The sequence below is a fragment of the Rhinatrema bivittatum genome, chromosome 10 (assembly GCF_901001135.1).
Source record: "Rhinatrema bivittatum chromosome 10, aRhiBiv1.1, whole genome shotgun sequence".
NCBI classification, from domain to species: Eukaryota; Metazoa; Chordata; class Amphibia; order Gymnophiona; family Rhinatrematidae; genus Rhinatrema; species Rhinatrema bivittatum.
The window spans coordinates 58,102,132-58,124,700 of NC_042624.1; the positions used below are offsets into that span (position 1 = coordinate 58,102,132).

The following is a 22,569-nucleotide window of genomic DNA, read 5'->3' on the forward strand; positions in this document are numbered from 1 at the left end:
AAACACATATGTTCTAACAAACATGTTACAAGCAAAACACAACTGGTATATTGGAAGATATAGATTGGATAAAACTTCGGATACAGATTGGAAATATATAATAATTGAAAAAATATAATAATATAAAAAGATGATTTTGGCGACTGCCGAAACTAAATCGCCTGTATCTTTTGATGGCATGCAGCTTCTTTTTATGTTCCTGATGTGGCCAAGACCACCGCTGCCCGCATGAAGGCTTTTTTGGGTCTAAGACAGTGGCTTCGGGAGGTCAGCACACAATATGATCTGCTCTACCCTGCCAGAATGCAAGTCACTTGCAACAATTTGACCCGGTCGTATGATGACCCAGCCGAGCTGATTGCCTACATTGGATGGCTTTCGGCTGACTTCTCCAATGGTTACTTGAATGCTCCTCAGAGTTGCCATTATCTTTTTCTTTTTTTCCCAATTGGCACCCTCTGCACCTTGGCTGACATTTTGGGGTGCAGAGTGGTGAAATGGGGTTGCTTTTCTCACTGCTGGATCGGGCTTTCTCAGTTTTCCTTTTGTTTTCCAATCAACCTTTTTCTTTTTTGTGGCTTTTGCTTTTTCTGTTGGACTTATGTTATTCTGTAATTTTCTGTCGTTGGATGGATCACGCCCCTTCCGCCTGATCACTTTGTTTATTTTCTGGTATTTTTTTATCATTTACTGTTTTATATTTGGCACTCCCCTTGCATATCTGCCTAGCGTGGTATTTTTCAGAACGTTTTTGGAAGTTTGTTTTTTATTTTTTTCCCTAGTTGTGACTTTTAGCACATTTTGCTTTCATTTTCCTTTGGTTACAAGTCCATAATATTCTACAAATGTTTTCCCTTTGTCCTTGCTATTTTGCTTTTGAGGCGTGATGGCCTCTTTATTTTCATGGTATTCCCTCCCAGCTTCACTGAGTGTACTTTTGTATGTGCTAAGTTAGGCAACCGCCTGTATAGTTCATTTTTCTTTTTGAGGAGATTGGAGCGGCCTATTTCCTTGTCCTACCACCTCCTTTTCCTTATTCCCATGCATCGGGGATCATAGTAGCACTCTTTTTTTCTTGTGTGTGCTTCTCTTTTTCTGTTTTGTTTTGCTTATGCTTCCAACTTGTACTCCTTGGAGCTTCCCTCAAATTTTTATACTAGAGTTTTTCTGATTGTATGCTTTTCTCTGTATGCTCCTTTTTGTGGTTGGCTGATTTGCAGTTATGTTCTTGCCTGTCTTGTTCTCATGGCGACTGATTTAAAACTTTTTACCCTGAATGTGAATGACCTAAATCACTGTATTAAGTGCAAGAAAGTCTTAACTCACTTGAAATCTTTATTCCCTGATATTGTTTTTTTTGCAAAAAACTCATTTATCTTCCATGGAATTGCTTAAACTGCAACAGGATTGGGTGGGTCAGGTCTTTTTTATTCCTGCGGCTCATAAGAAGTGGGGGTTGCAATTTTAGTACATAAAGCATTACCTTGCAACTTATTAAGCAAGAGTCTGCCCTGATGGACGTTGGGTTGCTGTGGTGGTTTCTATCCATAATACTCAGCTGCTGCTGTTAAATGTTTATGCACTTTATACAGATGTTTCTGCCTTTATGCTGACATCTCTTCCTTGTTATGTACTTATGCTGATGTTCCAGTCATTGTGGGGAGGGATTTTAATCAGCCTCTTGATTTGGTTATGGACCATCAGTCCTGCTAAATCTACAATGTCTCATACAGCTGTTCACAATGTTATCTCTGCCTTTCATCTGGTGGACCCCTGGAGACTTTTAAATCCCACTGTAAAAGACTACACTTTTTTTTTCTCCTTTTCCCATCATTCTTATTCTTGTATTGATTATTTCTTAATTTCTTCCTCCTTATTACACTCTACCTATTCTTCTATGATTTCCCCTATTCTTATCTCTGATCATGCGCTGTTCTCTCAATTCATTGGAGTCTTCCTCTGCCTGGTGCTTTCAGCTGGCATTTTAATGCGGCTTTGTTAAATGATACAGCCTTTCGGTCCAAGATTATGTCTTTCATTACAGAATTTTTCTCTTTTAACTCCACCAGTAGTGATTCTCTGCAAACTATACGGAAGCTTTTAAAGCTGTGTTGCAGGGCGAAATCATTGCCTATTCTGCACATGCTCACAAGATATCCCGGATTCATATTAAAGATTTGGAATCTTGAATTGCTACTTTAGAAAGGGATCATGTCACCTCCATGAATAATTCTCTGCTACATCAGCTTTATAAATTAAAATATCAGTACTATATTAAGCAACCAAGCTGGTAAGGCTATCTTTCTACAGAAATCTTGATACTACTCTGAGCAAAATAAGTCTGGCTGATTATTGGCCACCTATTTACGTTCTTGTAAAGAAAGGCAGAGGTTTGCCCTTATAAAATAGAGGGATGGTACTATCTCTACACCAGCTGGAATTCTCCAGGAGTTCTCTGCTTTTTATTCTTCCCTGTATACTTCCGAATCTCACAATGATCCCCCTATTTTTTTCTCACTATCTTTCTGCTTTGGATCATCCCACTCTCACTCCCATGGCTATAGATATGCTTGATAAACCAGTCACCCGGACTGAGATTGGATTTGCTATTGCTTCCCTTCAATCTGGGAAGGCTCCTGGTTTGGACAGGATACCTGTGGAATTTTATAAATCCTTTGCCTCTTCGCTACTCCCTCACCTTTAGTTGTTTTATACTTCTATGCAGACCTCTGGTTTAGCATCTCCCCATTTCAATGAAGCTAAAATTGTGGGGTTTTTTCCTAAACCAAATAGGGATCCTTTACTGGTCTCTAATTACAGGCCAATCTTCCTGTTAAATATTTAAATCATTTTTGCTAAATTACTGACTGCGATTTGGTCAGGTTATTGGCACATTTTTGCATGTCTCTGTCTGATTTTATGAAAGGGCACCTAATTACTGATAATGCAAGATTATTTTTAAATATTCCACACCTGTCTGCGGAAGTCCCAGAACCCCTAGTTGCTCTGTCCCTCGAGGCTGGAAAGGCTTTTGATCATGCAGAGTGGGATTATCTTTTTGAAGTTCTGTGGTGATTTGGTTGTGGTGACTCCTTCCTTTCTCTAACATGGTTGTTATATCAATCCCCAGTTTCCTTCCTCTCCATTAATGATACTCTTTCCCAACTGGTTTCTCGCCAGTGGAGGACTCACCAGGGTTTCCTTTTTTCCCCATATTTGTTCAATACTCCCTTAGAACCCCTTCTACTTTCTCTGTGGCAAGAATCTACTGTTACGGGTATTTCCTTTCATGGTCGGGAATTTAAGCTGGCAGCATATGCGGATGATGATCTCTGTTTTATTAGCCGGCCCCTTGACACCATCCCCCATATTATGCAACATATTTCCTCTTTTGCTTGTATTTCTAGTTACCACGTTAACTGGGCTATATCTGAGCTAATGTCCCTTAATTGTTATGCCATTAGTTTAGCTTCTTTACTTTCCCAATTTCATTGGATCACAGATGGTTTGAAATATCTTGGTATTTATTTCTGTTCCTCTCTTTCTGTCACCTTATCCAAAGCTGGGGATCGCATACTCTCTCTCATCATGGATAGTGTGTGTCTGAGGTGCCCCCTTTTCCTTTCTTGGTGGGGCCGCCTTGACACATTTAAGATGGTGCTTGCCCCCCAGATTAATTTCATACTTAATATGTTACCGATGCCATCTCCTCCTCCTTTTTATCGCAAATTGGATGGCTTGCTATCTCATTTCTTATGGGTTGCCAACCCTCCTGGATCTCGCTGCATACCCTAAAATAGTCTCGGCAGCCAGGTGGGGTTAACTTCCTGGATTTTCATTGCTATCATTTATCCTTTTTTATTGCAACAGGGTCTTGTCTGGATATCTGATTATGTTCCTTCCTCCTCTCTTCCTATGTGGCTTTCCTTGGAGCAAGGTATGTTTCACCCGTCCCTCTGTCCTTCATTCCAGGGCTGGCTAAAATGACTCCCTTCCACTCTCATACTATTCTTTTGGCTACCTATACTGCTTTTCATGCCTTTGAGAATGCTGTGCCTCAGTTGTCGGTGCCTTGGCTCTCATTGACTTTATTACCATTGTGGCTTAATTTCAGATTTCTCAGACGCCTTTAAATTGGCCTGTTTGGCAAAAAGCTGGTATCTGGACTCCTCAGCAACTCTATCATGGCTGTACCCCTCTCCAGTTTTCAGAGTTACAGGCCCAATTTCATTTACCTACCTCTCAATTCCTATGGTGGGTCCAACTCCTTTCCTGCCTTTCTCAAGCTGCCTTGGATTTTCCACTGCTCCCCCAGGCTCTGATTGTGCTGCGACAATTAACAGTCAACGGCCATAGTGTCACATGTATCTATAAGTATTTTAAGCTTTGTATCTTTCCACACTGTGTGGGATTGGATGCTATATGAGCTCATGATCTCTCCCTCTCTCCTAGTTTCCCATGGCCTTTGTTTTGGGTTTCTCTTTCTTCCCATCTTACTCAATCTATGTACTTTCTGGCCCATCGAGCTGTTTGGACTCCCCTGACCAAATTTAAGGCTGGGTTATCAGTAACTCATCACTGTTGGTCATGTAAGGCCCCCAAAGCTACTTTGTCCCTTCTCTTATTTCACTGTCCTGCTACTCAGACTTACTGGCATGAGGATTGGGTCATGATTTCCTGCTCAATATCATATAAGCTTATTGTTCTCAAATCCCTTGCAATACAGCCACCTCTTCCCTCTTTGAAGAGGAAGGTACTGGACTTTCTATTGTCTATTGCTGTTAAATTGGTGTTGTTAAATTAGAAAAACTCTGTTGGTCTCAATGTTACTTTTTGGTGGCACACTGTGTGTCTATTATCGCTACGAAAAGGAAGCAGCCAGTCTATTTCACTGGACTCACAGCTGGATAGCTTTGTGGAGATTGGTGGATCACTACTTTACGGATGCGGAACATGGATGTTCGACTGATTGGACTGTGTTGCCATATTACCGTTCTAATTCTCGTTCTGAATATCCTGTCTGCTCTTGGTTTCCTTTTTCTGTTTTGTTGGAAGCTCCTCCCCCTTCCTCCCCTTCCTTTTTCTTTCTAGCCTTCTCCCTCTTGCAGTGGTGATTATTATATTTGTCTCTGTTACTTCTCTGGTGTACCAAGGAACCACTGTACTCCAGGGTTGTATTTGGTATGTATTCTTATACTTAATAAAAAGTTTTGAACTCAAAAAGCAAGAAAGGCATGCTTATTGCCAGATGGGTAAAATGTTGACATATCCATATGGTCTTGCAGTTTGTATAGATATCACTAGAACTGGCATTTATATTCTGTATGTAATATAATTAAAATTATTTTTGCTGCAGGAGAATGACTTGAATGATATGTTGAAATCGCTGTATAGCCATCCTCTGCCAAAAGCAAACACTCCTGTCAATCTAAGCGTGGTAGGTATAATGTTTAGATTTTTTTTTTTTAATGTTAAATCTTCTGGTAAAGAAAAACACTGTATGGCATTTTAAGAATAGCAAATAATTTTGAAGTGGAGAGGCCCATTTCATAACTAAGGGCAACGGCGCTTGTAAACCTATGTACTTGGTTGTGATTATCAGTTGAGCCAAGGAATCAGGTGGTTAGCATGAAACAAGGCAGATTTCATTGAGGTCTGAAGACTCCTATAGGAATAGACCAATCAGTCTGCAGCCCTGTTGGGATTGGGAAGAAAGGGGATCAATTTAGTAAATTAAATCCCACCAGAAAGCAGGAAAGGTGTTATATGTAAAAAAATAAATTAAAAATCTATAATGATTACCTTTAGCATTCTATCTATTGTGAGCTTTTAAGAGAATCCCGGCGTATACTATTACAGCCCTAGTGTTATCAGACTATGGCAGAACAGTCTGACACTGTTCAGACCCTCTGCTCCCCTGACCAAATACTTTTATTGAGAAGGCTCCTACCTGACTACACTTTTATATTGCTTCCCATTATAAAGTTCTTATTTTAGCATTCTTGTAAAGAAAGTGCAAGACTAAATAGATGAGGGAATGTTGGAATTTTCTCCTTGATGAACTTGTCATTTGATGTGGCATCACCTCATATGGTAGATGTTTATGCAAAACAGTTCTCAAACTGCCTTCACAAGATTACTTTAAAGAGTGCACATAAATACAGGTTAATTCACTTTTTGTGTGGGGCATGTGTACTTCTAAGGAATTTTTGTTGATATTTGCACATTAAATGATGGTACAGCAACTTCTACAGTTTGTTTTGTGAAAAAGAGGTCATACTGTGTTCAAAAATCCTTGTGGGTTTGGAGAAGAGCTATTGGTCTTTCAGAAGCTCAACCAGAAAAAAAAAACGTATCCATAAAGTTGTTGTTAGAAACTAAAAATTTAAACTAATGGCTCTAGATGCTGTAGATAATTATGAAAGATAGATTAGGGTTTAAGACAGATTGGAGGTCTATTGAATTTTATGCTTCGGTAAGTAGGATTATAAAGTTTAAAGCCCCAGCTTGAGGCCATTGTTACCCATCAGAGGTCATTTTTGGGATCCATCAGTCATTTGCATCTTTAAACCTGAAAGCAAAGTTCATGTATTATTTATGAAATATAATCTTAGAACACTCTTTTGCCCTTCCAGTGTATATATCCATACATACATCAATTGGGTCCTCGAAATATAAAGTATTCTACTAATCGTAAGAAATATGGGAGGAAAATAATTGTGACTTTACCTAGCCAGAATGGTGCAAGATTTCTGTATGCTTCACCCAAACCTGAAACAAACTGAGTGTGTGTATATGGCACTGCTTTTACAGTCCTGTTTACTGAAAAAAATAATTGAGTAGTGATTTTATTTTCCATTTAAATTTAATTAAAAAAAAAAATCTCACTTTTTCCCCTATACATGATTAAATGATAAACAGCTGTTTATTTCAAGTGAACAAGTTTTGAAAAATCAGCCAAGTCCTGTATTGGTGAGTTAACAAGGGACATATGAAATTTCACTTCTAATGGACAAAAGCAAATTCTTGATTCTGTTAAATTTTTTCAGTTTTCTCTTTGTGCTTTGGGAACTGCATATGCTTTATTTAAGAAAAAAAGAAAATATATATATTTTTTTGTAATTGCATTTTCCTAATTCAGCATTAATTGTAAAATATTATTTTGCAGAGCAGAAATACAAGGAATAATTCTTTTGATTAGAAAAGGCCAAACAGGAATATATTTTTTTTTTTAGCCTGGCAATTTCCTCCTATGCCTTAGGGCAGCCAACTTATCCCTAGATTCATCATTCTGCGGTTTCTCCCGCCACGGTGCAGCCATGCCGCACACTATCGCCCCCCCCCAATAGTGCCACGGGAAAAGGTGGTGTTATTTCCCACGGTGCTGCTGGCGTTAATGTGGAAAACATTATCGCTGGCAGCACTGCCAGGCTATAATCACGCCTAAATCCCACCCACACTGCTCCTCTTCCCCTAATTATCATGACATCGCCGCGATGCGGCCATTATTGCGTGCGGTAGGGCCTTATCACATGCGACAATGCCCTAATGCATGCGATAACTGCCCATTGCAGAATAAAGAATGACCCTGTTAGTCAGGAATGATCTCTTTTGAGCCTACAGTGCAATAAGCATTCATTCACAACTATCTGGGTGTTGTCCTTCATTAATAACACCCTGCCCTTCCCCGTATATCTCGATCAATGGAACAATATTCCTCAGCCAGAGACCACTGACCATAGTTCCCGGGAACCATTATACAAGATGCGTACGTCTGTTTAGCAGTTATCATTGTTACTCAGTGGCTGGGAATCCCTCCAGCAGCAACTGTGAATGCCTCGTCTGCAGCATCCACACCTCCAGTCAATCTGAGAAGCAGAAGATGGTCTCAGAAACCAAACCTAGATCTTGCTCATGGCAGCTTGCAGCATTGACACAAAGCCATTAGGCCAGCTTCACTATACATTTTTTATTACTGTCTGTTCCAGATTAAATCTTATTTCTCCAAAATTCATTCTTATTTTAAGCAGTTATGTGCATGTGATGATATGAGTATTTTTAATCCATCCATGCTGAACAGAGTTTGTTAGTTTTATTATTAGATGGGCTCCTTGATAAAGATGGTTGCAGCCTGTCAGTTTTAAGGTGTCTCTTTCCCTCAAAATTGAACCTTATGCCTTTAAACAAAAATGTGGCTTATAAAGTGTCAAAAAGAGCAATTTCAAAAATTCTACCTTTGATTTTTTTTTTTTTTTAGCGAAGCTATGTTAGCCTTGATGAAAGTCCTCAGTTTGCAGAAAAGTTGATCCAATGGCTTATTGGGATGAATTTTCCCATAGCACTTGTATAGTATAAATGTCTTGTCTAAAAAATAATTTTTTAAATGTCTTCCTATTCAAATGAGTTTTAAACTTGATTTGAATATAAATATGAAACATTAAGGTCAATTGTTCTATCAGAAAATCATCCCTGAGAAACAGCTGGATTTTTACTGTGCTTTACAAGACCTTTGCCATGGTCAATCTATAATGATTTCCAAAATTTCCCATAATAATACTAGTCTTATCCCTAGGGAATGCATACATTGGATTAACATAACTGTTCATGGATTTGTCAGCATTGTTTCAGGAAAAAAAAAAATATATATATAATCTCAATCAAATCTCGCAGAGATTTCTTCCTTTCTCAGAGTGGTTGCTAAAATAGCAACATTTTTAGACTATTGTACTTTGTCACTGGCAGCATTTGCATAGTACCTTATGTTTTATTTATAATAAACTCTTCCCTGGTGTTCTTAATGGTGTTTGTGATAAGTGCTATACTTTACTTTTCTTCTGCAATAATGAAAACAATCATGCAGCTATTTTATATTCATCTGGTTTAATAAGCTATCTTAATCATTGGTTTTATTTTATTGCTTCTTTCCTTTTGCATCTAATTGGAATTAACATCTACTTTTTCTCACTGATTAGCATTCATACTTCATTACTCCTGATATAACTGGACTGCCTACTATACCAGAAAGTGTAAGTATCTAGCCACTTCTGATATTATTTATGGGCAATTACCAAGGCAAGAGGTGCTGTCTAGTGCAGTAGTTCTCAACTCAGTCCTCAGAACACACCTAGCCAGTCAGGTTTTCGGGTTATCTACAGTGAATTTGCATGACATAGATCTGCATACAGTGCTTCCAATATATGCAAACCTGTCTCTGCATATTCACTGCGGATATCCTGAAAGCCTAACTAGCCCAGTTGTCCCGAGGACTGGGTTGAGAAACCCTAGTCTTGTATTTAATGCAGTAAACAGCAAATCACAAGAACACTCAGTATTCCTGCATTCAGAACCTTGTCTTCCATTGACTCTCTGTATGTCCTTGTGCAAGTCATCTTCTTTCCTCAGTTTATGTATCTGTAATTGTGTAATAGTGGTTTTCTTTTTGAAGTAAATAAACAGATCTGGCATCAAAATTGGTTGACAGAAGTATTTCAGTATATACTATAAAATTGTGAGGTTAATTTGGACATTTTAAATGGTAAAACAAATTGGGATCTAGTTAAGGGTAAAAGGTATTATATTAATCCAAAGTGATGGTGTTTTTTTCTGGGCGAGCATCCTTAGTGGTTGCAACCCATGAATGATTTCAATTTTAAATGATATTACACAAAATTCATAGACAGTGGCAAAGATCTGAGCTTATACTGTTGCTATGTGTCCTTGAGGTATGAGAGATTTCATGCTAATGAAAGATAGAAGAGCCTTCCACAAAATTAGTTTTTCTTCTGTCCAGTTAAGTTTCTTGCTCCAGTACTCTGTTTTTGTTCCTTCCATATTATTGCTCTCATTGACCTAGTGTTGAATGTAGATACCTTGGTCAGATGAAAGCAAGAAGAAAGAGTTAGGGCTGCCATTGGAGACGGTAATTTGATTATTAGGAATGTAGATAGCTGGGGGCTAGTGGGCATGAGAATCGCTTGGTAACTTGCTTAGTGCAAAGATATCAGATCTTGTGCATCACCTAGATAGTAATTTAGAGAGCATTGAAGAGGAGCCCACTGTCGTGGTACATGTGAATATAAAGGGGAAAGGTTCCGGAAGGTAAGCTTAAGATTATAGGTAGGAAATCGAAAGAACCTCCAGGGTCACATTCTCAGAAATGCTTCCTGTTCCACATGCAAGACCCCAGACACATGCTGAACTCCAAAATCTTGATGCATGCATAAGGTGATGGTGCACTGAGGAAGGCTTTTACATTTATTAGAAAGTGAAGAGCATTTTGGGAAAAGGGGAGCCAATTCTGATAAGATGAGCTCCACCTTAACCAAGGTGGAACCCAGCTGCTGGCACTAACATTTTAAAAAGGAGATAGAACAGCTTTTAAATTAAATCATGGGTGAAACCAGAAGCACATGGTTCGGAGAGAAGTATGAATTCTTTGTCTCGGTCTTTAATATGGAGGATGCTGGGGGGACACATCCATTCCAGAAACATATTTTTTTGATGTTGATGATTCTGAGCAACTAAAGCAAATCTCTGAGATAATGGAAGATGCAACATATCACATTGGCAAACTAAAGAGTAACAAATGACAAGGACCAGATGATAACGCCAGAATTCTGAAAGAACTTAACATGAAATTGCCGACCTGTTGCTGTTTATCTTTATTATTCTACAAAAAGCCAAAGTCAAAGGTAACTTACTTAATATGATGTATCAGCAAGCCGTGACACGTGCAGTATACTCAAACTGCCACCGGACCACCATCATTTACCCCAAATCAACCAAATTGGTAAACTGTTTTTTGAAAGTTTAACAGCAAATAAAATCAGTATTAGAGTCCCACATGCTCGACATCAGCCAATGTTTTCAAAAATGACTGCATCAGGAACTAAGCAGAGAATCAATATTCATCTGTGAATCAGATCGGCCGGACTCAAAAAATGAAGTCTCGCTTGCCAGTCTTCATGGCGTAATCCAGTTTACGAGTTGTCTGGCAGGTGGTTTGAGTATACCAGACACGTCACAGCTTGCTGATAGCCCATATTAAATAATAGGTTACTTTAGACTTTGCCTTTTTGTAGAACAATATTATTATTTGGCATTGTCCGTGCACCTCTCTTGGGCGATTTACTAATTGTCTTTAACCTATCACTTAAAATTGCCACTATACCTGAAGACTGGAGGGGAGCCAATATAACACCAATTTTTAAAAAGAGTTCCAGGATGATCTGTGAAACTATAGACTGATAAGCCTGGACATTGGTGGCAGGCAAAATGATAGAAGCTATTCTTAAAACGAGAGGTCCATATTCAGCACATTTGTCCAGCCAAGTTTGTCACTTAGCCAGACAAATGCCATGAATTAAAAATTCTGCCAATTTATGCACCCCAGACTTAGCTGGCTAATTTTTTATCCTGCCATCATTATCATCATCGTTTATTTGCCATGCCTTACTAGCCAGGGAGTTCAAGGTGTGTTACGGATAATACAGTAGGTATATTATAGCAAAGTAATTATGGTGTAACATGATAGTAAATAGGGGGTTATCTTTTGTTGTCAAGGTTACTGTGGTTACATGACCTTTATTTGAAATATAACATGCTAGAGAATAGTAGATTATCATTGATATAGAAGGTTGCTATGGATATATGACTAATATATAATGTTAACATGGTTACATAATAGGTATAGAACAATACAATGGATTACATACTAGGTATAGAGGGATATATTGGTTACTTATCCCTGAACTATATACAGAGTTCTTTGGCACTGTGTACAGGGTTTTGATGTGGCTTATGTCATTTTAAATCCTGTGCAGAGCCTTCAGTAGTGTTTGTGTCATCAGTTGATAGCAAATGATGCTTCAAAGAGCCAGGTTTCCTAAAGGACAGGTAATTTTGGGTGTGTCTGATGTGAAGCAGTAAGGAGTTTCACAGTGTGGGAACAGAGCCTCCAAAGGTTTTTATCCTAGTGCCAGCGAGGCACATAGGTGAGGGCATCACTAGACCTGCCTGAGTTTGTGAGCATAGTGGGCGAGTCGATATATAGGTGATGAGAGATCTCATGAGGTAGGTAGGTGTCATACCTTTGAATGTTTTATAGACTGGGACCAGTAGTTTGAAATTAGTTCAATAAAGTATCAAGAGCTAGTGCAGGATTTTTAGAATGGGGCTGTATGGTCAAATTTATTTGTCTTAATTATCATGTGGGCTGTGGTATTGTTTATAATGGTTCAGGATGTTTAGGATTCCAGTGTAGGTATTACATAATCTAGGTGAGAGATTATCAAAGCCTGGCTAACTGTCACAAAGACATTTTCATCCAGGAACAGTCACAGATGGCAAAACTGGTGGAGGTAGTAAAAGGCTGTTTTGGATATTCTTTTAATCTGGGCTTTTGTGGTAAATTGAGAGTCTAGAATAAAGCCTAGACTCTACATCGAATCACGTCAGTTCTTTCTTCTTGATTCATAACATGCCTGCTTTTTGGGTTTAGCCTCAATTTGTTTTTGGTATTGTTACAGTTTTGGCTGCAGTGCAACCGCCTCACCACCAGGGGTCCCTCTAGTGCTGGCTCTCCTGACAGGCCCAGGCCATCTCCCCTGTCCACTCTATGTTCTGGGTTGGCACTTATAACCCTGCCTGACAGTTCCCTCGGTGCTTCGGCATCGAGCTCACCTGGGCTCCCTGCTCTAGCCCTGCGCGGCCTTCGGGCCTTTCCTTGCCTTGCCCTGCGCAGCCTTCGGGCCTTCTTCCTCGCTTTTCTTACCTGGCCTACGGGCCTTCTGACCTGCCTGCTCTGCTTACGGTGTGTGGCCTACGGGGCCTTCTGTGTATGTGTGGCCTACGGGCCTTCTGACCTGCCTGCTCTGCTTACGGTGTGTGGCCTACGGGCCTTCTGTCTGTGTGTGTGTGTGGCCTACGGGCCTTCTGACCTGCCTTGCCCCGCTTATGGTGTGTGGCCTACGGGCCTTCTGTGTGTGTGTGGCCTACGGGCCTTCTGACCTGCCTTGCCCCGCTATTGGTGTGTGGCCTACGGGCCTTCTGTGTGTGTGTGTGTGGCCTACGGGCCTTCTGACCTGCCTTGCCCTGCTTACTGTGCCCTGACCCAGCCTGGACCCAGACACTGCTGACTGCTGCCTGCCCTGACCCAGCCTGTACTTAGACACTGCTACTTGCCGCCTGCCCTGACCCAGCCTGAACCCAGACTCTGATACTTGCTGCCTGCCCTGACCCAGCCTGGAACCTGACACTGTTTCTAGCTTCCTGTCTCTCTCCACCTGGAGCCACCCTGCTGGGTGGTGTTCACGACTCCTGACCGGAGCCCAAGCGTAACAAGTATAGCTAGTTGGCAATTTTTGCTGAGCAATTGTTAAAGTTGGCAATAACTGAGTCTACTTTTATGCTAACTAGTAATTGTATGTTGTCTACATAGGAGTAGAATTTTGGTGTGAAGGTTTCTGATGAGTTTGCCAAGGGTAAGGCCAGTTAAATGTTGAATAATGTAGGTGAAAGGATAGAATCCTGCAGTACACCACAGATAGCTGTTTGTAGGGATAAAGACTGGGTGTGTACAGGAAGGAGGTGAACATAGAACATAAGAAAATGCCATACTGGGTCAGACCAAGGGTCCATCAAGCCCAGCATCCTGTTTCCAACAGTGGCCAATCCAGGCCATAAGAACCTGGCAAGTACCCAAAAACTAAGTCTATTCCATGTTACCATTGCTAATGGCAGTGGCTATTCTCTAAGTGAACTTAATAGCAGGTAATGGACTTCTCCAAGAACTTATCCAATCCTTTTTTAAACACAGCTATACTAACTGCACTAACCACATCCTCTGGCAATAAATTCCAGAGTTTAATTGTGCGTTGAGTAAAAAAAGAACTTTCGCTGATAAGTTTTAAATGTGCCCCATGCTAACTTCATGGAGTGCCCCCTAGTCTTTCTACAATCCGAAAGAGTAAATAACCGATTCACATCTACCCGTTCTAGATCTCTCATGATTTTAAACATCTCTATTATATCCCACCTCAGCCGTCTCTTCTCCAAGCTGAAAAGTCCTAACCTCTTTAATCTTTCCTCATAGGGGAGCTGTTCCATTCCCCTTATCATTTTGGTAGCCCTTCTCTGTACCTTCTCCATCGCAATTATATCTTTTTTGAGATGCAGCGACCAGAATTGTACACAGTATTCAAGGTGCGGTCTCACCATGGAGCGATACAGAGGCATTATGACATTTTCCGTTTTATTCACCATTCCCTTTCTAATAATTCCCAACATTCTGTTTGCTTTTTTGACTGCCGCAGCACACTGAACCGACGATTTCAATGTGTTATCCACTATGACGCCTAGATCTCTTTCTTGGGTTGTAGCACCTAATATGGAACCCAACATTGTGTAATTATAGCATGGGTTATTTTTCCCTATATGCATCACCTTGCACTTATCCACATTAAATTTCATCTGCCATTTGGATGCCCAATTTTCCAGTCTCACAAGGTCTTCCTGCAATTTATCACAAGCTGCTTGTGATTTAACTACTCTGAACAATTTTGTGTCATCTGCAAATTTGATTACCTCACTTGTTGTATTTCTTTCCAGATCATTTATAAAGATATTGAAAAGTAAGGGCCCCAATACAGATCCCTGAAGCACTCCACTGCCCACTCCCTTCCACTGAGAAAATTGTCCATTTAATCCTACTCTCTGTTTCCTGTCTTTTAGCCAGTTTGCAATCCACGAAAGGACATTGCCACCTATCCCATGACTTTTTACTTTTCCTAGAAGCCTCTCATGAGGAACTTTGTCAAACGCCTTCTGAAAATCCAAATATACTACATCTACTGGTTCACCTTTATCCACATGTTTATTAACTCCTTAAAAAAAGTGAAGCAGATTTGTGAGGCAAGACTTGCCTTGGGTAAAGCCATGCTGACTTTGTTCCATTAAACCATGTCTTTCTATATGTTCTGTGATTTTGATGTTTAGAACACTTTCCACTATTTTTCCTGGCACTGAAGTCAGGCTAACCGGTCTGTAGTTTCCCGGATCACCCCTGGAGCCCTTATATTGGGGTTACATTTGCTATCCTCTAGTCTTCAGGTAAAATGGATGATTTTAATGATAGGTTACAAATTTTTACTAATAGGACTGAAATTTCATTGTTTAGTTCCTTCAGAACTCTGGGGTGTATACCATCTGGTCCAGGCGATTACTACTCTTCAGTTTGTCAATCAGGTCTACCACATCTTCTAGGTTCACCGTTTGATTCAGTCCATCAGAATCATTACCCATGAAAACCTTCTCCATTACGGGTAACTCCCCAACATCCTCCTCAGTAAACACCGAAGCAAAGAAATCATTTAATCTTTCTGCGATGGCCTTATCTTCTCTAAGTGCCCCTTTAACCCCTCGATCATCTAATGGTCCAACTCCCTCACAGGCTTTCTACTTCGGATATATTTTAAAAAAAATTTTACTGTGAGTTTTTGCCTCTACAGCCAACTTCTTTTCAAATTCTCTCTTAGCCTGTCTTATCAATGTCTTACATTTAACTTGCCAACGTTTATGCTTTATCCTATTTTCTTCTGTTGGATCCTTCTTCCAATTTTTGAATGAACCAGGCCAGAACCAGGCTTGTCACTCCCAAGTCACCTAGTTTGGGGATGAGGAGGTTGTAATTTATTTTATTTATTTATTTATTTGAGTTTTATATACCGTCATTCGGTAGAGCCATCACAACGGTTTACAAAAATTTAAATTTTTTCTTAACAGTTGTGCAAAAAGTCCAGAAATAATCATTAAGTGGGAGGAGGAGGGTTTGAAAGTTCTGGTTGGAGAGAAGTTATTATGATGTTTTTGGATAAAAGTTCGATTGTGAGTTAGGATGCTCAGAAGTATGAAGTATTGTATTGTATTGAAGGCTACTAAGAGATCCAGGCGTATTCATAATGTAGATTGTCCATCATCTAAATTCAGTCGATGTTAGTAAACCAGGCTGATTTTTATGGTGTCAGTACAGTGATATGGATGGAAGCCAGATTGGTAGGGGTCTAGGGCTTTGATGGTTAACAGATAGAGAGCTGAACTAGTACCGCTTTCTCTATGCTCTTGCTGAGGAAAGAAAGGTTTGAGACTGATCAGTAGTTTGGTTAAGTTGGATGAAGATTAGGTTTCTTCTAAAATGTTAGCCAGATAAGTCTGGGGTGAGGGCACTCTGGGGCAAGACTGGTTAAGTTAGCTGGATAAACCTTGATTTTCAGTGTTATCTGGCTTACATAAACTTAACTGGTTAATTTTAAGATAGCCAAGTAAATTCAGAGGTTTGCTTGTGCCGCTGAATATCCTGGCTAATTTAGCCTGATAAGTTTATCCAGTTAACTTTCCTTGCCAACCAGCAGCTGAATATGGAACTGAAAATTACTGGCTATATAGATAGACATGATTTAATGGGGAAGAATCAACATGGTTTTAGCAAAGGGAAATCATGGTTTACAAATCTGATTGTTATTTTTTGAAGGTATAAATTAGATAAAGGTGAATGATTTGATATAGTGTGTTTGAATTTTTAGAAGACATGTACAAAGTCTCTTATGAGAAAATACTTGGGAAATTAAAAAGTCATAGGATAGAAAGCAATGTCCTATTGTGTCTTGATAACTGGCTAAAAGACAGGAAACAAAGAGTAGGACTAAATGATCACTTTTTCAAATGGAAAAAGGTAATTAATGGAAAAGGGAGCAATGAGTGAGGTGATGTAATTTGTAGATGATAAAAAAAATGTATTCAAACTTAACTTCTTAAAACACAAGCAGATTGTGAGGAAATGCAGAAGGACCTTGAGAAACTCAGGGATTGAGCATCTAAATGGATGATGAAATTTAGCATATACAAGTACAAAGTAATGTACATAAGGAACAAAATCCTAACTATATCTACACAGTGCTGGTTTCCATGTTAGGAGTCACTACTTAGGAAAAAGGTCTTGGAGTCATTGTGGAAAATATGTTGAAATCCTCCGCTCAGTGTGCGGCAGCAGTCAATAAAGCAAATAGAATGTTAGGAATGATTTGGAAAGGACTGGAAAATAAAATGGGGAATAATGTAATGCCTCTATCAATCCATGATGCTGAGTATTGTATACAATTATGGTCACCCCATCTCATAAAAGGTAAAGTGGTGCTAGAAAAGGTACAAAGAAGAGCAACACAAAATATTAACGGAATAGGGAACATGTTAGGAATTTTCAGCTTGGAGAAGTGACAGAGGGGATATCATAGAGGTTTATAAAATCATGAGTAGCGTGGGACAGTTATTTTCCCTTTCAAATTATATTCAGACTAAGGGACACTCCATGAAACTAATAGGTAGATTTAAAGCAGCAAATCTATGTATTAGAAAAAAAATAAAAGTAACAGGATTAAGAAACTGATCTGGTTCTCAAAGGAGGTGACTGAAAAAATAAAGGATCCCAAAAAGAGGAACACAGGGAAGAATATCTGGTGAAACTGAGGGAAACAAAGAAAGAAATCAGGAAAGCGAAACGTCAAGTGGAAGAAAGGATTGCCAAAGAGGTAAAGTGAGGTGACAAAACATTTTTCAGACATATCAGAGAAAGAAGGAAAGTCTGAAGTGGTATAGTGAAATTGAAAGGCGACAAGGAACAATATGTGGCAAGAGATGAAGAAATGGCAGAAATGTTAAACAAATACTTCACTAAAGATGACCCTGGAGAAAGACCATTCTTGGTTGACAAGACTGTAGATGGGGGTAGATGAACCTCCATTTACAAAAGAGAATATATGGGAAGAGCTAGGAAAACTGAAAGTAGACAAGGTCAAGGGGCAGGACGAGATATAAGCCAGGATACTTAGGGAACTCAGAGATGTGGTGGATGGTCTGCTAAAAGAACTGTCCAGTAGAGCCCTAGAAACAGGAGTGGTGCCACAAGATTGAAGAAGAGTGGTGGTTGTCCATCTTCACAAGTGTGGGAGCAGAGAATACACTGAAAACTACAGACTCTGCTGAAGGAAAGGATAGTGAACTATCTACAATCCAGTAGGCTGCTGGATCCAAGGCAGCATGTATTCACCAGGGGAAGGTCCTGTTGGATAAATGTGATTGATTTTTTTTTTTTTGATTTGGTGACTAGAGAATTAGATCGAGGAAGAGCACTAGATATGATTTACTTGGATTTCAGCAAGTCTCGCATAGGAGATTAGTGAGCAAAATAAGAAGCTTGGAAGTGGATGCCAAAGCAGTGCATAGATTACAAACTAGTTGACTGACAAGAGGGCCTCAACTGTATGTGGTGCTTCCACCCCAGAGATAACTGCTGAATCCTGTGGGATAGAACAGGGAAATGTTCATTTTATTTTTGTGAAGAAGGGGAACACTCTTTTCCTCCATACCCCTTCAGTGTAATCCCTGATCACAGCCCCTCTCAGTATTGGATCTTCCATGGGAGAGAAATTTTTACAAGAGATCTTAAGCCTATGACATTGCATGCCATCACTGCCTCATCCCATTTTCCCCCATTATTCCAATAAAATACTTATTTAGCCCGAGGGCTAGTTTTAAGAGAGTGGTACCCATAGAGAGAGTGGGGGTGGGAGATCCTGAAGATTGAAAATTGGGGAATGTCCCTTCCCCCCCCACCACCCCCTAAAGTCCCAGAATGCTATAGCAGTGCCCCTTTGAAGTGGATTTCTGGAGAGGTTTCTCCTTGGCACAGTTGTTCTCCTCTTTGACCTGGGTATTTGGAATCCTAGGTAATTGTTTGTTGCCAATGCCTAAATCCGGGCCTGTTTATCCCAATCACTGCAGGGGTGGAACAAAAAGGTAGATACCACCTACTCCCTACCCTTGATACATCCCAGCTATCATATAAATCTTCTCCAAACTTAAACAATTTTCCAAACTTTGTGTCTGTAATTTGAATCTTATGAATCAACAAAACATCATCTTTAACAGCTGATAGGTGTTTGTGCACAAATTTCTAATTTAATTTTTTAACTTTTAATTTTTGATTTTTTTATATTTTTATATATATATTTTGTAATTGTTGGTGAGCGGAAACCTCATAAATTTTTAAGAGCTTTTTCCGTTGCGAGAATAGCTCCCTGGTGTCACCACTGTTCACGGTTAAACTCACCTTACAGTCAAAGGTTAGACATGAGACTGTAAATTGTATTTTTAATCATCGGTAACCACCCACTTTGGAACAACGTGTTTTAGCAAAAGAAGCACTTAAATGATAGCAGAAAGCGCACTTATCGCTGCAGAGCGTTGACTCTATCATTAGGAACAACCCGACACGGACTTTTGAAGCGAAAACCATATGTTATTTTAAGAGATAACCTTTAAATATTTAATATATCAATGCATGAATATCAGTAGAATTGTGTTTCTTTGTGCCTTTAGAAATTGGAAACAAAGTATTAATGACCCCTTTGCTCTGGACGATCAGGAAAATAAATGTCGAGCAGACATTCCATTATTCCCAGAAGCAAGAGATGGAGACACCTATCTGCTAATAATTAATTGACCTGTCCTCCTGAAACCTGTCCATATCTTTTAAAAACTAAGCTATTATATTACCCTTGGCTACATCCTCTGGCAACATATTCCATATGTTCTTAAATTAGTTTTAAATCTCTATGAAACTACCTGGTAGCAAATTTAAAATGCAGTTTCAAAGCATTGCACACCTTAGATCAACCTGTCTGATACCAATAAAACTAAGATTTTACAACAAGTGTAACAGATGCAGCCGGTGTTCCATTGTGTGCTTTGAAACAGTGGTTCACTTCTCACAAAGTGTGCCTCCTGGTGGTCCCTGATGTAGGTGCTACCAATGCCGAAACACTGTTAGTGTTGGACATTTTGTCCAGTTTTGCTCCAGCATATACAGTATTTGTTGGCATTTTCTACTTCCACCATAGGTTTCAGTACATTGGATTTTATTTTCTGGGCCATTCTAACCATGTTGTAGACTGAGATTCATTTATTAAATTGTTTTTATTTGCAAGAAAAATATACAAAATATCATAAATATTGGTATATGATTAAATTTTGTGCCTTTGAAGTTATAATTGTTCTATCACAGCTTTTTGACTTATTAGCATCCACTTATGATGTCAGAAGGTTAGTGCTTATTAATGAAACATATGATTAAGAACATAAGAAATTGCCATACTGGGTCAGACCAAGGGTCCATCAAGCCCAACATCCTGTTTCCAATAGTGGCCAATCCAGGCTTACAAGTACCTGGCAAGTACCCAAACACTAAGTAGATCCCATGCTACAGATGCCAGTATTATCAGTGGCTACTCTCTAAGACAACTTGATTAATAGCAGATAATGGACTTCTCCTCTATGAACTTATCCAAACCTTTTTTAAAATCCAGCTACACTAACTGCGCTAACCACATCCCCTGGTAACAAATTCCAGAGCTTAATTGTGCGTTGACTGAAAAATAATTTTCTCCGATTAATTTTAATTGTGTTACTTGCTAACTTTATGGCGTGCCCCCTAGTCCTTCTGTTGGGAACCATGGCTGCATCCATGGCAGTGCCTTTGATTTGTTGATAAAAGGAGTCATCAGATACAAAATAATTTATGGTCAGAGCAATTTTGTTAAGGTCACACTTTCCTAGTTTTTACGTGGGTTGTGCAGTGCAGTAAAGCAGAGGGAGACTAGAATGATGAATTTGGTGAAAACACTGAAAAGGCATTTTTAAAGAGTCATACATTAACTACTAATGGGGCTCTGCCTCATCAGCTGTTCCATAAGGGTATAAAGAATATTTATGAATTAAATAACTGCCTCATACAACATATTTTGACTAACAAATGGCTAATATCATAATGCCCTTTTATTTTTATTTTTTTATTAAACAGAGAAATCTGACTGAGTATTTTGTTGCTGTGGATGTGAACAACATGCTGCAGCTTTATGCCAGTATGCTACATGAGCGACGCATCATCATTACTGCTAGCAAACTAAGCACTGTAAGTACTTCACACATTTCCTTCTAAGCACAGATCTGGACCATTTCAGAAAGAGACCTACTGACCTCTGCAGGTTTAGATACGTTCCATGTGTACTTAAAAGACAATATCTATGTGCTTTTTTTAATATATGGTTTTATTCTAGCTCTTGAAGTACAAAAGTCTGATTTATATAAGGCCTGCTGTGATATATTAAGGCAGGTTAATTATTTTTTTTTATCAGAAGGATGAGAGTTCTTCAACTCTTCAGAGTTCATTTTGGTGCCTTCTGCCCTATAAAGCTTTCTTAAGGGCTATTATGAGTTCTTTATTATTCACTTGTGGATTATTCCGTTGGAGCTACTTGAAAGAAATCAGGGAACCATGATAATAGCTCCTAACCTAACCTGATAATAGGTAGATCTTTGTTGTAGAGTGGTGGTTTGGGAGTGCATACTCTAATAACTGTGATTTGGAGCATCTCTTAAGGCTGATAATAACCTACAACTTGAAGGAAATTTTTTGTTAACAAGTTTTATGCTGCTTCCATACTAAAATGTTGTGTTGAAGGGTTTACCTCCTTATTTCAGGATGCATAGCTGAAATACAAGATCATTGTAGCATTAGATTGTTAAAAAAAAAAAAAAATGTTTTCTTTATATATTCCAACATTATTTTTTTTGCTTTTGCCTTTCTTAGAAAAGGTCCATAAAGGACAATTTTGAATCTTGGCTGAGCTGTTTTGTACCTGTTGGATGCTGGGACTACAAGCTTTATTTTGAAAAGGAAACTCCTTATAGAGTTTCCCTTTGAAAATTCAGACTCTACCCACAATGCAAATAATTTGTACCTGTGCACTTTGCATCTGCATGGAAGCAGGTGCAAAATATGTACGTGGACCCATGCGCAGAGATTTAAAAATGAAATGTCTATTTTCACTCCCCTAGCCTAACTCCACATACTTTTTTTTGTGCGGGAAAAAAAAATCTGGAGGCTTTGAAAGACAGCAGATTTTGGGGGGGGGGGGGCTAGGGGGAATTTTGAAAACCCTCTTTGATTTGTGCTCCCATTGTCCATTCTTTTATATATTTTTAATCAACATGAAAATAGGTTGTGTGAGTGAATGTCAAATGTCATGATATTCTCGTGAGCAGACTTTCAGGGGGACATAAGAAATGTATACAGATAGAAAAATGTTTGGAAGCTTCATAAAACCTTTACTAATTATTTATAGAGCAATTTAAAGAAAACATTTTTAAAGCTTTTTCAAATTATTTACATTTTCTATTAGAAAAACAAAAGAAATATTGTAAATTTAGTTAAGCAGCATTTTTTAATTTAAAGTAAAAAAAACAACTTTAAACAAGTTTTGAAAGTATCAAACAGTTCACATAAAACAATCTGCTATTGTAACTGGACCCCTGACAGCAGTGGTCAAAGAGACAAAAAAACTGTCTTGGAATTCAAGAAAGCATGGGATAAGCGCAGAGGATCCCTAGTGGCAGGGAAGGTAAAGGAGCAGCCAGGGATCTAAGTAGATCTGTGCCATTCCACTGGGAAGTAAGGTGAGG

At 39.1% G+C, this 22,569-nt stretch overlaps 1 protein-coding gene across 3 annotated transcripts in view; it reads left to right on the top strand.

Moving 5' to 3' along the window:
• Positions 1–22,569, top strand: part of DENND1B (DENN domain containing 1B) — a 505,088-nt gene that overhangs the window by 252,944 nt on the left and 229,575 nt on the right. Inside the window, exons 7-10 of one of the 3 annotated variants that reach the window (XM_029617745.1) lie at positions 5,357–5,437; positions 6,922–6,972; positions 8,973–9,026; positions 20,909–21,019. In XM_029617745.1, coding sequence (XP_029473605.1) covers positions 5,357–5,437; positions 6,922–6,972; positions 8,973–9,026; positions 20,909–21,019 — 297 coding nt within the window. The remainder of the gene's footprint in view (positions 1–5,356; positions 5,438–6,921; positions 6,973–8,972; positions 9,027–20,908; positions 21,020–22,569) is intronic. The other 2 variants (XM_029617746.1, XM_029617747.1) reach the window with 2 other exon arrangements.